A 13,551-nucleotide genomic window follows, 5' to 3' on the forward strand; every position below is an offset into this window, starting at 1 on the left:
TCTCTTTGTGTGAAAGAAAATAATAAGATAATTCTATGGGAACATAGTACCCTCATATCCTAGAGGGCAATGTGCCCATTAACAACACAGTTGCATCATGGCTGGCTTTGAAATTTGTATTCTCCTGAAAAACATCATGATTAAGTAGATTTGCATTAGGAGTCAGCTACCTACCCCGTGTTCTCTGGCAAGGATGCTAAAATTAGTTCCCTTTGAGGATTACACAAAGTGACAGCTCATTCCTTGAGATGCCTTCAAGCAACCGATGCGCGAATGCGCTCACAACTCCTGCAACTCCTTCAACTAGGAGGTATCAGATTGTAATCTAACAGTGAATACTGCGTAGAAGGACATCATATTCATTGTTTCATGGTTTTATCGCTTTTGTAATGCAATGTTATTTCTTATCTGTGTGTGTGTTAACCAACACCTAATCCGTGTCCAACAGATCCACCTTCAGTCTGTAATATCATAATATGACAATTAAAAAGGAAAGGTGGAATTCCATATCACTCTCAGTTTAATAACCACAGCAACATGACAGAAAGGTTTTGCTTTGTTCTACTAGACATAGTCACAGCACTTTATGAATAACAAAAACTTTTTGACAAGTTGGGTGTTTCACTGTGAGGGTTCTTCACAGGGATGGGTAACTTTGAGGGGCCACCAAAAATCTGAACTCATCATGAGGGGCCACAGTGGCTCGCGGGTCTGCATACCCACATCCATACCCACACATGCAGTCAAAGCCGGCCTTAATCTTTTGGAGGCCCTAAGCAAATGTTTTTGGTAATTTGGTAATTCGACCATGATTACTACATGTTTAGATAGCTGGCCGCTACACTAATTTACCGATCTAAATAAAAAAAATGCTGACATAGGCTAATGGAGTGACTGTCAGTGACTCAGATAACAAGAGACAAACTGCTGATGCACAACCACATTTCGAAATTGCACCTTGTGTATTCTACTATTGATCCGCGGGACACGACCAGTTGCCATCCCTGCTCTATTGAGTCCTGATATTTGTGTTTGATGTGAATATATGCAAACTGTTAATTTACAGAACTACAGTGCCTTCTGAAAGTATTCATACCCCTTGACTTATTCCACATTTTGTTGTGTTACAGCCTGAATTCAAAATTGATTAAATATATATTTTTCTCACCCATCTACACACATTACCTCATAATGACAAAGTGAAAACATGCTTTTAGATTTTTTTTTCAAATATATTGAAAATGAAATACAGAAATATTTCATTTCTATACAGTGAGGGAAAAAAGTATTTGATCCCCTGCTGATTTTGTACGTTTGCCCACTGACAAAGAAATGATCAGTCTATAATTTTAATGGTAGGTTTATTTGAACAGTGAGAGACAGAATAACAACAAAAAAATCCAGAAAAAAACGCATGTCAAAAATGTTATAAATTGATTTGCATTTTAATGAGGGAAATAAGTATTTGACCCCCTCTCAAACATAAATATTTCTGGCTCCCAGGTGTCTTTTATACAGGTAACGAGCTGATTAGGAGCACACTCTTAAAGGCAGTGCTCCTAATCTCAGCTTGTTACCCGTATAAAAGACACCTGTCTACAGAAGCAATCAATCAATCAGATTCCAAACTCTCCACCATGGCCAAGACCAAAGAGCTCTCCAAGGATGTCAGGGACAAGATTGTAGACCTACACAAGGCTGGAATGGGCTACAAGACCATCGACAAGCAGCTTGGTTAGAAGGTGACAACAGTTGGTGAGATTATTCGCAAATGGAAGAAACACAAAAGACCTGTCAATCTCCCTCGGCCTGGGGCTCCATGCAAGTTCTCACCTCGTGGAGTTGCAATGATCATGAGAACGGTGAGGAATCAGCCCAGAACTACACGGGAGGATCTTGTCAATGATCTCAAGGCAGCTGGGACCATAGTCACCAAGAAAACAATTGGTAACAGACTACGCTGTGAAGGACTGAAATCCTGCAGCGCCCGCAAGGCCCCCCTGCTCAAGAAAGCACATATACAGGCCCGTCTGAAGTTTGCCAATGAACATCTGAATGATTCAGAGGAGAACTGGGTGAAAGTGTTGTGGTCAGATGAGACCAAAATCGAGCTCTTTGGCATCAACTCAACTCGCCGTGTTTAGAGCAGGAGGAATGCTGCCTATGACCCCAAGAACACCATCCCCACCATCAAACATGGAGGTGGAAACATTATGCTTTGGGGGTGTTTTTCTGCTAAGGGGACAGGACAACTTCACCGCATCAAAGGGACGATGGACAGGGCCATGTACTGTCAAATTGAAAATGGGTAGTGGATGGGTATTCCAGCATGACAATGACCCAAAACACACGGCCAAGGCAACAAAGGAGTGGCTCAAGAAGAAGCACATTAAGGTCCTGGAGTGGCCTAGCCAGTCTCCAGACCTTAATCCCATAGAAAATCTGTGGAGGGAGCTGAAGGTTCGAGTTGCCAAACTTCAGCCTCGAAACCTTAATGACTTGGAGAAGATCTGCAAAGAGAAGGTGCAAACCTGGTGGCCAACTACAAGAAACGTCTGACCTCTGTGATTGCCAACAAGGGTTTTGCCACCAAGTACTAAGTCATGTTTTGCAGAGGGATCAAATACTTTTTTCCCTCACTGTAAGTATTCACACCCCTTTGCTATGACAGTCCAAATTGAGCTCAGGTGCATCCAATTTCCTTTGATCATCCTTGACACGTCACTACAACTTCATTGGAGTCCACCTGTGGCCAATTTAATTGTTTGGACATAATTTAGAAAGAAACACACCTGTCATTATAAGGTTCCACAGTTGACAGTGCATGTCAGAGCAGAAACTGTACCATGAAGTCCAAGGAACTGTCTGTAGATCTCCAAGATATAATTGTGATGAAGCATATATCTGGGGAAGGGTATAAAACAATTTCTAGTGTTGAAAGTTTCCAAGAGCACAGTGGTCTCCATCATTGGGAAATTTAAAGAATATGGAACTACCCAGACTCTGCCTAGAGCTGGCCGTCCGACCAAACTGAGCAACCGGGAAATACTATGAGAGCATAATGCAAATGATTCTGTGGTCTGATGAGACAAAAAAATTAACTTTTTGTCCTGAATGCAAAGCCCTATGTCTGGAGAAAACAAGGCACAGCTCATCACCGGTCTAACACCATCCCTACAGTGAAGCATGGTGGTGGCAGCAGCATGCTATGGGGATGCTTTTCAGCAGCATGGGACTGGGAGACAGGTAAAGATAGAGGGAACAATGAATGAAGCCAAATACAGGCAAATCCTTGATGAGAACCTGCTTCAGAGTGCAAACGACCTTAGACCGGGGCGAAGATTTATGTTCCAACAGGACAATGACCCCAAGCATACAGCCAAAGCAACGCTGGAATGGCTTCAGAACAAGAATGTGAAAGTCCTTGAGTGGACCAGCCAAAGGCTAGACTTGAATCCCATTGAAAATCTGTGGTAAGACTTAAAGATTACTGTTCACCGCCGCTCCCCATCTAACTTAACAGAGCTTGAGAAAGTCTGCAAAATCTCAAAATCCAGATGTTCAAAGCTGATACAGACATACCCAAGACAACTCAAAGCTGTAATCGCTGCCAAAGGTGCTTCTACAAAGTATTGACTCAGGGGTTTGAATATGTATGTAAATTAGATATTTCTGTATTTCATTTTCAATAAATGTGCAAACATTTCTAAAATCATGTTTTCACTTTGTCATTATGGGGTATCATGTGTAGATGGGTGAGGAAGAAAGGCTGTAACCCAACAAAATGTGGAATAAGTCAAGGGGTATGAATACTTTTTAAAGGCACTGTATGTGGTATATATTTATATTGTTCATTAGATTACATTATAACATGGTCTATCACTATCAATTTGAACATGGCTCCAATGGGAAACAGACTTTCGGGAGCCACTGTTGAAACACAGGGATTATGCAGTGCAGTCTATCAACTGTCCCATTTATCAATAGCAAAACTCTGTTTTAAATTCCCAATATCTGCCTTACTGTCACACCCTGGCTCTGGGACTCTATATGTTGAGCCAGGGTGTGTTCATTCTATGTGTTCTGTTTCTATGTTGGGAGTTCTAGTTTGTTTATTTCTATGTTGGCCTGAGTGACTCCCAATCAGAGGCAACGAGTGTCAGCTGTGGCTGGTTGTCTCTGATTGGGAGCCATATTTAAACTGTCTGTTTTTCCCTTTGTGTTTGTGGGTTCTTGTTCCGTGTTGGTCTATGTTACCTAGGACGTTACGAGTCGTTTGTTGTTTTGTTCATTGTCAGTATTTATCACTATAGATAAATAAACATGTTCGTTCATCACGCTGCGCCTTGGTCTATTCGGTACGACGAACGTGACAGAAGAACCCACCATCACAGGACCAAGCAGCGTGTCCAGGAGCAGGCAGCCTGGACGTGGGAGCAGATTTTGGACGGGCAGGGGTCCTGGACCTGGGAGGAAATCCTGGCCGGGATGGATCGCCGGCCATGGTGTGAGACGGTAGAGGCGCGACGGAGAGAGGAGCAACGGCGTAATCTGTATCGTCGTCGGACGGACGAGAGGCAACCCCAAAACATTTTTAGGGGGGGGCACACGGCATGGACGACGGGGCTGACGGAGGCAGAAAAGGGGCGTATTCAGAAGGCCACCAGGTTACGGGGGCCACTGGTCAAAGTAGGGAAAGAAGGTTTAGAGGCACAGCGAGAGGTACTGGGGTGTGTTACCAGTCCGGTCCGGCCCGTTCCAGATCCCGGGGTAGAGCCAGTGGTGTGTGTCCCCAGTACGGTCCGGCCTGTTACGGCCCCTCGCACCAAGTGTACGGTGCGCGCCGCCAGTCCGGCCCGGCCTGTTCCTGCCAGTCTCGGCCAGTCGCGTCCACGCCCGGCCTGTTCCTGCCACTCGCACCAAGTCTACGGTGCGCGTCGCCAGCCCGGCCCGGCCTGTTCCTGCCACTCGCACCAAGCCTCACGGTGTGTGTCGCCAGCCCGGTCCGGCCTGTTCCTGCCCCTCGCACCAAGTCTACGGTGCGCGTCGCCAGCCCGGCCCGGCCTGTTCCTGCCACTCGCACCAAGTCTACGGTGCGCGTCGCCAGCCCGGCCCGGCCTGTTCCTGCCTCTCGCACCAAGCCTACGGTGCGCGTCGCCAGCCCGGCCCGGCCTGTTCCTGCCCCTCGCACCAAGCCTACGGTGCGCGTCGCCAGCCCGGCCCGGCCTGTTCCTGCCCCTCGCACCAAGCCTACGGTGTGCGTCGCCAGCCCGGTCCGGCCTGTTCCTGCCCCTCGCACCAAGCCTACGGTGTGCGTCGCCAGCCCGGCCCGGCCTGTTCCTGCCACTCGCACCAAGTCTGCGGTGCGCGTCGCCAGCCCGGCCCGGCCTGTTCCTGCCACTCGCACCAAGTCTACGGTGCGCGTCGCCAGCCCGGCCCGGCCTGTTCCTGCCACTCGCACCAAGTCTACGGTGCGCGTCGCCAGCCCGGCCCGGCCTGTTCCTGCCACTCGCACCAAGTCTACGGTGCGCGTCGCCAGCCCGGCCCGGCCTGTTCCTGCCACTCGCACCAAGTCTACGGTGTGCGTCGCCAGCCCGGCCCGGCCTGTTCCTGCCACTCGCTCCAAATCTACGGTGCGCGTCGCCAGCCCCGGCCCGGCCTGTTCCTGCCACTGCACCAAGCCTACGGTGCGCGCCGCCAGCCCGGCCCGGCCTGTTCCTGCCACTCGCACCAAGCCTACGGTGCGCGTCGCCAGCCCGGCCCGGCCTGTTCCTGCCACTCGCACCAAGCCAGGGGGTGCGAGTCGGCCAGCCTGGTCCAGCCTGTTCCTGCCACTCGCACCAAGCCAGGGGGTGCGAGTCGTCAGCCTGGTCCAGCCCGTTCCTGCTACTCGCACTCAAGCCAGGGGTGCGAGTCGTCAGCCTGGTAAAGCCCGTTGCTGCTCCACGCACCAAGCCAGGGGTGCGAGTCGTCAGCCCGGTAAAGCCCGTTCGGCCCACGCACCAAGCCAGGGGTGCGCATCGTCAGCCCGGTCCGGCCCGTTGCTGCTCCACGCACCAAGCCAGGGGTGCGAGTCGTCAGTCGGTGAGGCCCGTTCCGGCTCCACGCACCAAGCCGGGGTGCGCATCGTCAGCCCGGTCGGTCCGTTCCCGCTCCACGCACCAAGCCAGGGGGTGCGAGTCGTCCAGTCGGTGAGGCCCGTTCCGGCTCTACGCACCAAGCCAGGGTGCGCATCGTCAGCCCGGTCGGTCCGTTCCTGCCTCACGCACCAAGCCAGGGGTGCGCGTCGTCAGTCCGGCACAACCAGTGCCTGGGTCACCGGTGCCTAATCAGGTACCGCTCAACTGCTCCACAACGGAGCTGAAGCTAACCGCTCCTGCTACGTCCAGTTCAGCTCCAGCCAGCGGGGCCAGACCGGACCAGGGGCGCTATGGGGGGAGTATTGGAGGGTGTGGTGGGGAAGCCGGAGCCAGAACCGCCGCCGAGGAGGAATGCCCACCCAGCCCTCCCCTGTTTTGCTCTAGTTGAGGCGCGGTCGCAGTCCGCGCCTTTAGGGGTACTGTCACACCCTGGCTCTGGGACTCTATATGTTGAGCCAGGGTGTGTTCATTCTATGTGTTCTGTTTCTATGTTGGGAGTTCTAGTTTGTTTATTTCTATGTTGGCCTGAGTGACTCCCAATCAGAGGCAACGAGTGTCAGCTGTGGCTGGTTGTCTCTGATTGGGAGCCATATTTAAACTGTCTGTTTTTCCCTTTGTGTTTGTGGGTTCTTGTTCTGTGTTGGTCTATGTTACCTAGGACGTTACGAGTCGTTTGTTGTTTTGTTCATTGTCAGTATTTATCACTATAGATAAATAAACATGTTCGTTCATCACGCTGCGCCTTGGTCTATTCGGTACGACGAACGTGACAGAAGAACCCACCATCACAGGACCAAGCAGCGTGTCCAGGAGCAGGCAGCCTGGACGTGGGAGCAGATTTTGGATGGGCAGGGGTCCTGGACCTGGGAGGTAGAGGCGCGACGGAGAGAGGAGCAACGGCGTAATCTGTATCGTCGTCGGACGGACGAGAGGCAACCCAAAAAAAATTTTAGGGGGGGGCACACGGCATGGACGACGGGGCGGTACGACGAACGTGACACTTACATCGTGTGAGCGCTCATGCTTAAAGCTCTATTGTGCAGTCTATGTGATGTACTCAGCCTAACCTGCAATTTCATGCTTGTTTATTTTTCTAGATTCGATGCATACTGTTGCTTTAGCTCAACCAATTCAATGTAAAGGCTTTTACCCCCTGCAATGTGTTCGTTAAAATTCAAGATCAATGACAAAAAATGTTGGACAGGTACCTCTTTTACAGGTGCATCAGAGGAATGAAGACAGTATATGGATATTTGTATACTTGTATTTTTGTAACAGGTGTTGTGTCAAATCTAATTATGATGCACAGTGTTAAACTGAAGGAGTGGCATTGAACATTTATTTAAATTGGGAGAAAAAGTCCCATGGCTTTGGAATTAGTATGGTGTTGTTTTTTGTATTTTAATTATATTTTAGATCATATACTTACAACCCAACCCTGATTGTTGATGCTACCGAATATTTGTCCAGGCTGACATTTTGTGTTTGGCTGTCCTCAGCTGTGGGTGAACCAACAGGAGAGCACGGCGGTAGAGACAGTTGAAGGGGCTAGCCCCAGCCCCAGTGAGGTCCAGAACGGCCATGCGGACGCCAGCCCCAGCAGCAGTGACTGCCTCTGCCTGGGCCAGCCCGCCCAGGACAGAGACCAGATGAGGGCCAACATAATCAATGAGATCATGAGCACAGAGCGTCACTACATCAAACACCTGAAGGACATATGTGAGGTAGGCTTGGCTGGCTAGAGGACATCTTCCAGAGACTGAAGGGCATATGTGAGGCAGAGGTTATAGACAATTACCTTGTTTTAGATCATTATCCAACCACTATTCAAAGCAAGAACAGCCAGGTTACTAGTGATGATCCAATATGAAATATGAAGGTTGAAGAAGTTTCTTTATATTTATATTTATGCAGTACAGTGCTTCCCGTGTCCCTCAAAGGCAAACTTCAGTCAATGGTGTTCTAACCTAACGTAGCAGGGCAGGCGTAAAATAAACGCCTGAGCGGCGTTTTTTTCTTTCTGGTCCTGACGAGAGAAATAAAACTGTCGGGAGAGGTTATCTTCTGCACTGTTGAACCAATCCAGTAAATGCGGAGGAGGAGTTAAGATGGAGTGTCGCCTTTTTACCGGATGCATCCGGTGGTTCCGACCCCGCAGAGGGTGATGGTGTTCTAAAGAGTAGTGACATGGCTACAGTGTTTTAGTGAGAGATTAGAAGTGATGACTGGGGATGCTGACCTGTAAGTGCTGGTGCTGGGCTCAGAAATGGCATCCCTCCCATCACACTGCACTCTTCCCCAGCATATATAGTAACAAGCACGCCATATATTTCACGCTCCGCCTGTCTCTGTCAAACAATGCACCCAGGAGAGTACATGAAAAAGTACTCAAAAAGCTCTTATCTGATCTATGAGTTTTTAAATCAGTTTTCCCTCTGTTCCCACAGAAATATTACATAATCACAACTGAAAATTACGCAGAGAAAAAAAAAGTGTTTAAGCAACATCACATGGCAAATCGTAATGTGTAGGTGACTGGGTATTGAAGTGTGATGGGTCCCTTAAGTGTGAAACTATATGATTTTTCATGAATGATTTGAAATGTTATCTGAGAAATAAGCTCCCACAGAGGGGATGAGTTACATAACTGAGACTCTTGCTTATAGAGCTGTAGCCATTTTCCCTGCCTTTATTTGAATAAATAATGACTATGATGCAATCATTGGCACTGATGCCTTTTTTAAAGCTAACACAAAACTATTTAAATGCCCTACAGGTAAAACATTTTTTCAGATGCCATGAAACATCAATGCAATACTATCCTTTGAAATGCAATAGCTAATATTGGATCGAAACAAAACATTTATTTCTTATTTTCTTTGCTGCGTCAGGGTTACTTCCGGCAATGTAAAAAAAGAAGAGACATGTTCAACGACGACCAGTTGAGGGTCATATTTGGGAACATTGAAGATATCTACAGGTTTCAAATGGGCTTCGTCAGAGACCTGGAGAAGCAGTACAATACAGAAGAACCTCATCTCAGTGAAATAGGTCCCTGCTTCCTAGAGCATGTAAGCATTTTTGTATCTCTCAGGATTTCAAGTGTTTTTTAAATGTAATCTCTCACAATAGATTTGAGTAAACCTTGTGTATCATACGTACATGCCCATTTTCTCATCCTTTGTCATACATCTGAGAACCTTGATGATGGGAGTTCCCTTTGGTTATTAGTTTCAATGGCAACTTCAACTTTTGTGAACTCCTAAAAATATAAACATTTGTAGCTTGTTTCTGCATTTCAGACATACTGTACACATTTATCTGTTTACAGCAAGATGGCTTTTGGATATATTCGGAGTACTGCAACAACCACGTGGATGCCTGCATGGAGCTCTCTCGGCTGATGAAGGATGGCCGCTATCAGCACTTCTTCGAGGCGTGTCGCCTGGTGCAGCAGATGATTGACATCGCCATTGATGGCTTCCTGCTCACGCCCGTCCAGAAGATCTGCAAGTACCCTCTGCAGCTGGCAGAGCTGCTCAAGTATACTGTCCAGGAGCATAGGTACCTGTCCCTCAGCCTCAATGTCACATCAAAAATGTACATTCACCTCTGTGTTATGATGGATGTTTCTACTGATAAAGATCCTTCTGGAATGAATGGTCCTTTTTGCTCTCAGGCTAGTTGTAGGAGACATGAGGGTGCCATGAGGGTGTGAGGATCCTAGACGTGGATGCTAAACTAAAAGTATTTTGTGAAGTGAAGTCTATGATAGAGACGTGGCACAGTTTGCATGCCTGACTATCTACAGTACTATGGTTGACCTTGTATTCCTTATTTTTATTAAGTCACCACCCCTGTAACACTGTGTCATCCTCCCTTCCTCTTGTAGTGACTACCGTTATGTCGCTGCAGCGCTGGCCGTAATGCGGAATGTCACTCAGCAGATTAACGAGCGGAAGCGTCGCCTGGAAAACATTGACAAGATAGCACAGTGGCAGGCGTCTGTGCTGGACTGGGAGGTAGGGCTGAGACAGGGTGACAGGGCTGAGGAACGAACAAGTACTGTGGGACAAGCATACACCATGCCGCTTTAGTTTAATGTTTTGCTCTGTCAACTCACTCCTTTGCTACTGCACTAGTTTGTGTAGGTCAGAGTTTGTATTTTACAATGCACCTATTTTGATAAGCTGTCACGTAGAGCCTATGTGAAGGCTTGCAGAGGCAAGAAGTTGTTGTTTATTTTTTTAAAGGAAAATATATCTCTCCAATCTCTCCTTTTGGAACATTACTCTTTTGATGAAATAAGAAAACACAGGGCGTTTTGAAGCACTCCATTTCATCAGGATGAAGCTAGTCAGGAGTGAGAAGAGGAAGTGGATGGATCTGTGTTGCTAGACTAGAACCTGTATTTGATGCGAGAGTGAGAGAGCTAGCGTTATCAGATCACTCTGACCTAGTTGAAGAGAGTTTTTCACTGAGGTACTGTAATTATGTCAAGTTCCATTTTTTAAAAACCCACCAGAGTTTTACTTTGTCACTATTTATGTATTTGATTATTCTCATATGATCTAAAGAGTCAACGTTAATGAGATGAAGCCTGTCTTACCAGTCAGTATCTTATCAGCCACTTTTCTAATGTCATAAGCATAAAAGGATTCGGTTTTGATGACTATGTATCACAGACTATTATTGATCCTGTTTAAAGATCTGACCGTCTTGTATTTCTCTGTGCAGGGGGATGATATTCTAGACAGGAGTTCAGAGTTGGTCTACACTGGGGAGATGTCATGGATCTACCAGCCATATGGGCGGAGTCAGACCAGGGTCTTCTTCCTGTTCGACCATCAAATGGTTCTGTGTAAAAAGGTAAGGTGGCCACATCTGGGTCACAAATGCTATTTAATTGATCGAAACCAGTCTTGGCACACCCAGGTGCTTATGTAACTCCTCTCTTTTGCAGACAGTTGGCATGAATTAGCTTAAAATCTGATCCATTGATCAATTTGTTTGTGAATAAAACATGGCAGCAAAATCAGTAGGTGTGTTTCTACCTCCCAGGTTCAAGGCGAATGAAGGTCACTGCTTGAAAAAGAGAGTCACGTCACCAGCTTAGTGTGCCTAAGGGGTAATGATTTATTGTGCAAAACACAAAGTCACAGGATTGGAAGAGAAAATGCTTAGCCTCAGCAGTGTGGTGACAGAGACAGAGCTTTAGGACAGTATGACTACAGTTTTTATGACCAAACAGGCTTGTTTGATATTTTATATGACAGCAATTCTTCTTTACTCCCCAATACCAACAAGACTTTTGAGTCATATTCACAAAACTCTACAACTATGAAAAAAAGAAGCATCTCAAGAAAAAAATATGAAGTTCTTAAATGCATCCAAGAGCTCAAAATGTCTTGAGAGATTCTCAAATGTCATGTTAAGAAATTCTAAATGAATGAAGTGTTTAGCTCTTAAACCCTCAATCAATCCCATTCTTTAGGTACGTGTCTTATTAAAAGCTTAGTCATTCAAATATGATGGTAGCTCTCACAAACTTGTAGCTTGAAATGAAAATTGTCACGATCGTCATACACAGTGGACCAATGCGCAGCGTGATAAGTGAACATACTTTTATTTAGATTCACCACACGAACAAAACAACAAAACGATAACGTGAAGTCCTTGGTTACAATACAAAACCAACACGGAACAAGATCCCACAAAACACTGTGGAAAACAGGCTGCCTAGGTATGGTTCCCAATCAGAGACAACAAGCAACAGCTGATACTCGTTGCCTCTGATTGAGAACCACCCCGGCCAACACAGAAACACATGAGCTAGATAATCAACCTAGAACACAAAACACATAGAAACAACACACCCTGGCTCAACATAACAGAGTCCCAGAGCCAGGGCGTGACAGTACCCCCCCCCAAAGGCGCGGACTGCGACCGCGCCAAACATAAACCGAACAGGGGAGGGCCGGGTGGGCATTCCTCCTCGGAGGCGGTTCCGGCTCCGGGCTTGACCACCACCCTCCGTAGCGCCCCTGGTCCGGTCTGGCCCCGCTGGCTGGAGCTGGACTGGACATCGGTGGATCGGATTGCTTAGGCTCCGATGTGGAGCAGCTGACCGGTACCTGACCAGGCACCGGTGACCCAGGCACGGGCTGTGCCGGACTGACGACGCGCACCACAGGCTTGGTGCGGGGAGCCGGACCGGGCTGACGACGCACACCACAGGCTTGGTGCGGGGAGCAGGAACAGGCCGGGCCGGGCTGGCGACGCGCACCATTGGCTTGGTGCGGGGAGCAGGAACAGGCCGGGCCGGCGACGCGCACCATTAGCTTGGTGCGGGGAGCAGGGACGGGCCGAACCGGGCTGACGAAGCGCACCATTGGCTAGGTGCGGGGAGCAGGAACAGGCCGGGCCGGGCTGGCGACGCGCACCATTGGCTTGGTGTGGGGAGCAGGAACAGGCCGGGCCGGGCTGGCGACGCGCACCATTGGCTTGGCGCGAGAGGCAGGAACAGGCCATACCGGGCTGGCGACGCGCATCACAGGCTTGGTGCGAGGGACAAGAACAGGCCGGACCGCACTGGGAACACACACCACTGGCCTTACCCGGGGATCAGGAACGGGCCGGACCGGACTGGCAACACACCTCAGTACCTCTCGCCGTGCCTCTACATTTTCCTTCCCTCTACTCGCCAATGGCTCCCGTAACCCGGTGGCCTTCTCTCCTCGTCCACTACCTCGCCCCTTATCTGCCTCCAGCAGTCCCGTCGTCCACGGTGTGAGCCCCCCACTAAAAATGTATTGGGTTCGTCTCTCCCCCGTGGCTATGGCCTCCATGACTCTCGCCAGACTCTCCAGCCTCTGCTCCCAAGTCCAACCTCTCTCCTCCTCACGCGGCTTGACCCAGTCGAGGTTGATATCCATTAGAGTCCTCTCTGGGGTTGGCTCCTGGACACGCTGCTTGACCCAGTCGAGGTGGACATCCATTAGATTCACCTCTGGCGTTGGCTCCTGGACACGCTGCTTGGTCCAGTTATGGTGGGATCTTCTGTCACGATCGTCATACACAGTGGACCAATGCGCAGCGTGATAAGTGAACATACTTTTATTTAGATTCACCACACGAACAAAACAACAAAACGATAACGTGAAGTCCTTGGTTACAATACAAAACCAACACGGAACAAGATCCCACAAAATACTGTGGAAAACAGGCTGCCTAAGTATGGTTCCCAATCAGAGACAACAAGCAACAGCTGATACTCGTTGCCTCTGATTGAGAAACACCCCGGCCAACACAGAAACACATGAGCTAGATAATCAACCTAGAACACAAAACACATAGAAACAACACACCCTGGCTCAACATAACAGAGTCCCAGAGCCAGGGCGTGACAGAA

The 13,551-nt window shown here is 48.5% G+C and overlaps 1 protein-coding gene across 3 annotated transcripts in view; it reads left to right on the plus strand.

Annotated features, from left to right (window-relative positions):
• LOC121579943 (rho guanine nucleotide exchange factor 9-like) overlaps positions 1-13,551 on the plus strand; it is a 31,088-nt gene that overhangs the window by 13,998 nt on the left and 3,539 nt on the right. For all 3 annotated transcript variants that reach the window (XM_041894953.1, XM_041894951.2, XM_041894952.1), the window contains 5 exons: positions 7,640-7,864; positions 9,032-9,211; positions 9,472-9,704; positions 10,033-10,162; positions 10,878-11,009. In XM_041894953.1, coding sequence (XP_041750887.1) covers positions 7,640-7,864; positions 9,032-9,211; positions 9,472-9,704; positions 10,033-10,162; positions 10,878-11,009 — 900 coding nt within the window. The remainder of the gene's footprint in view (positions 1-7,639; positions 7,865-9,031; positions 9,212-9,471; positions 9,705-10,032; positions 10,163-10,877; positions 11,010-13,551) is intronic.

The sequence above is a fragment of the Coregonus clupeaformis genome, chromosome 13 (assembly GCF_020615455.1).
Source record: "Coregonus clupeaformis isolate EN_2021a chromosome 13, ASM2061545v1, whole genome shotgun sequence".
Taxonomy (NCBI): Eukaryota; Metazoa; Chordata; class Actinopteri; order Salmoniformes; family Salmonidae; genus Coregonus; species Coregonus clupeaformis.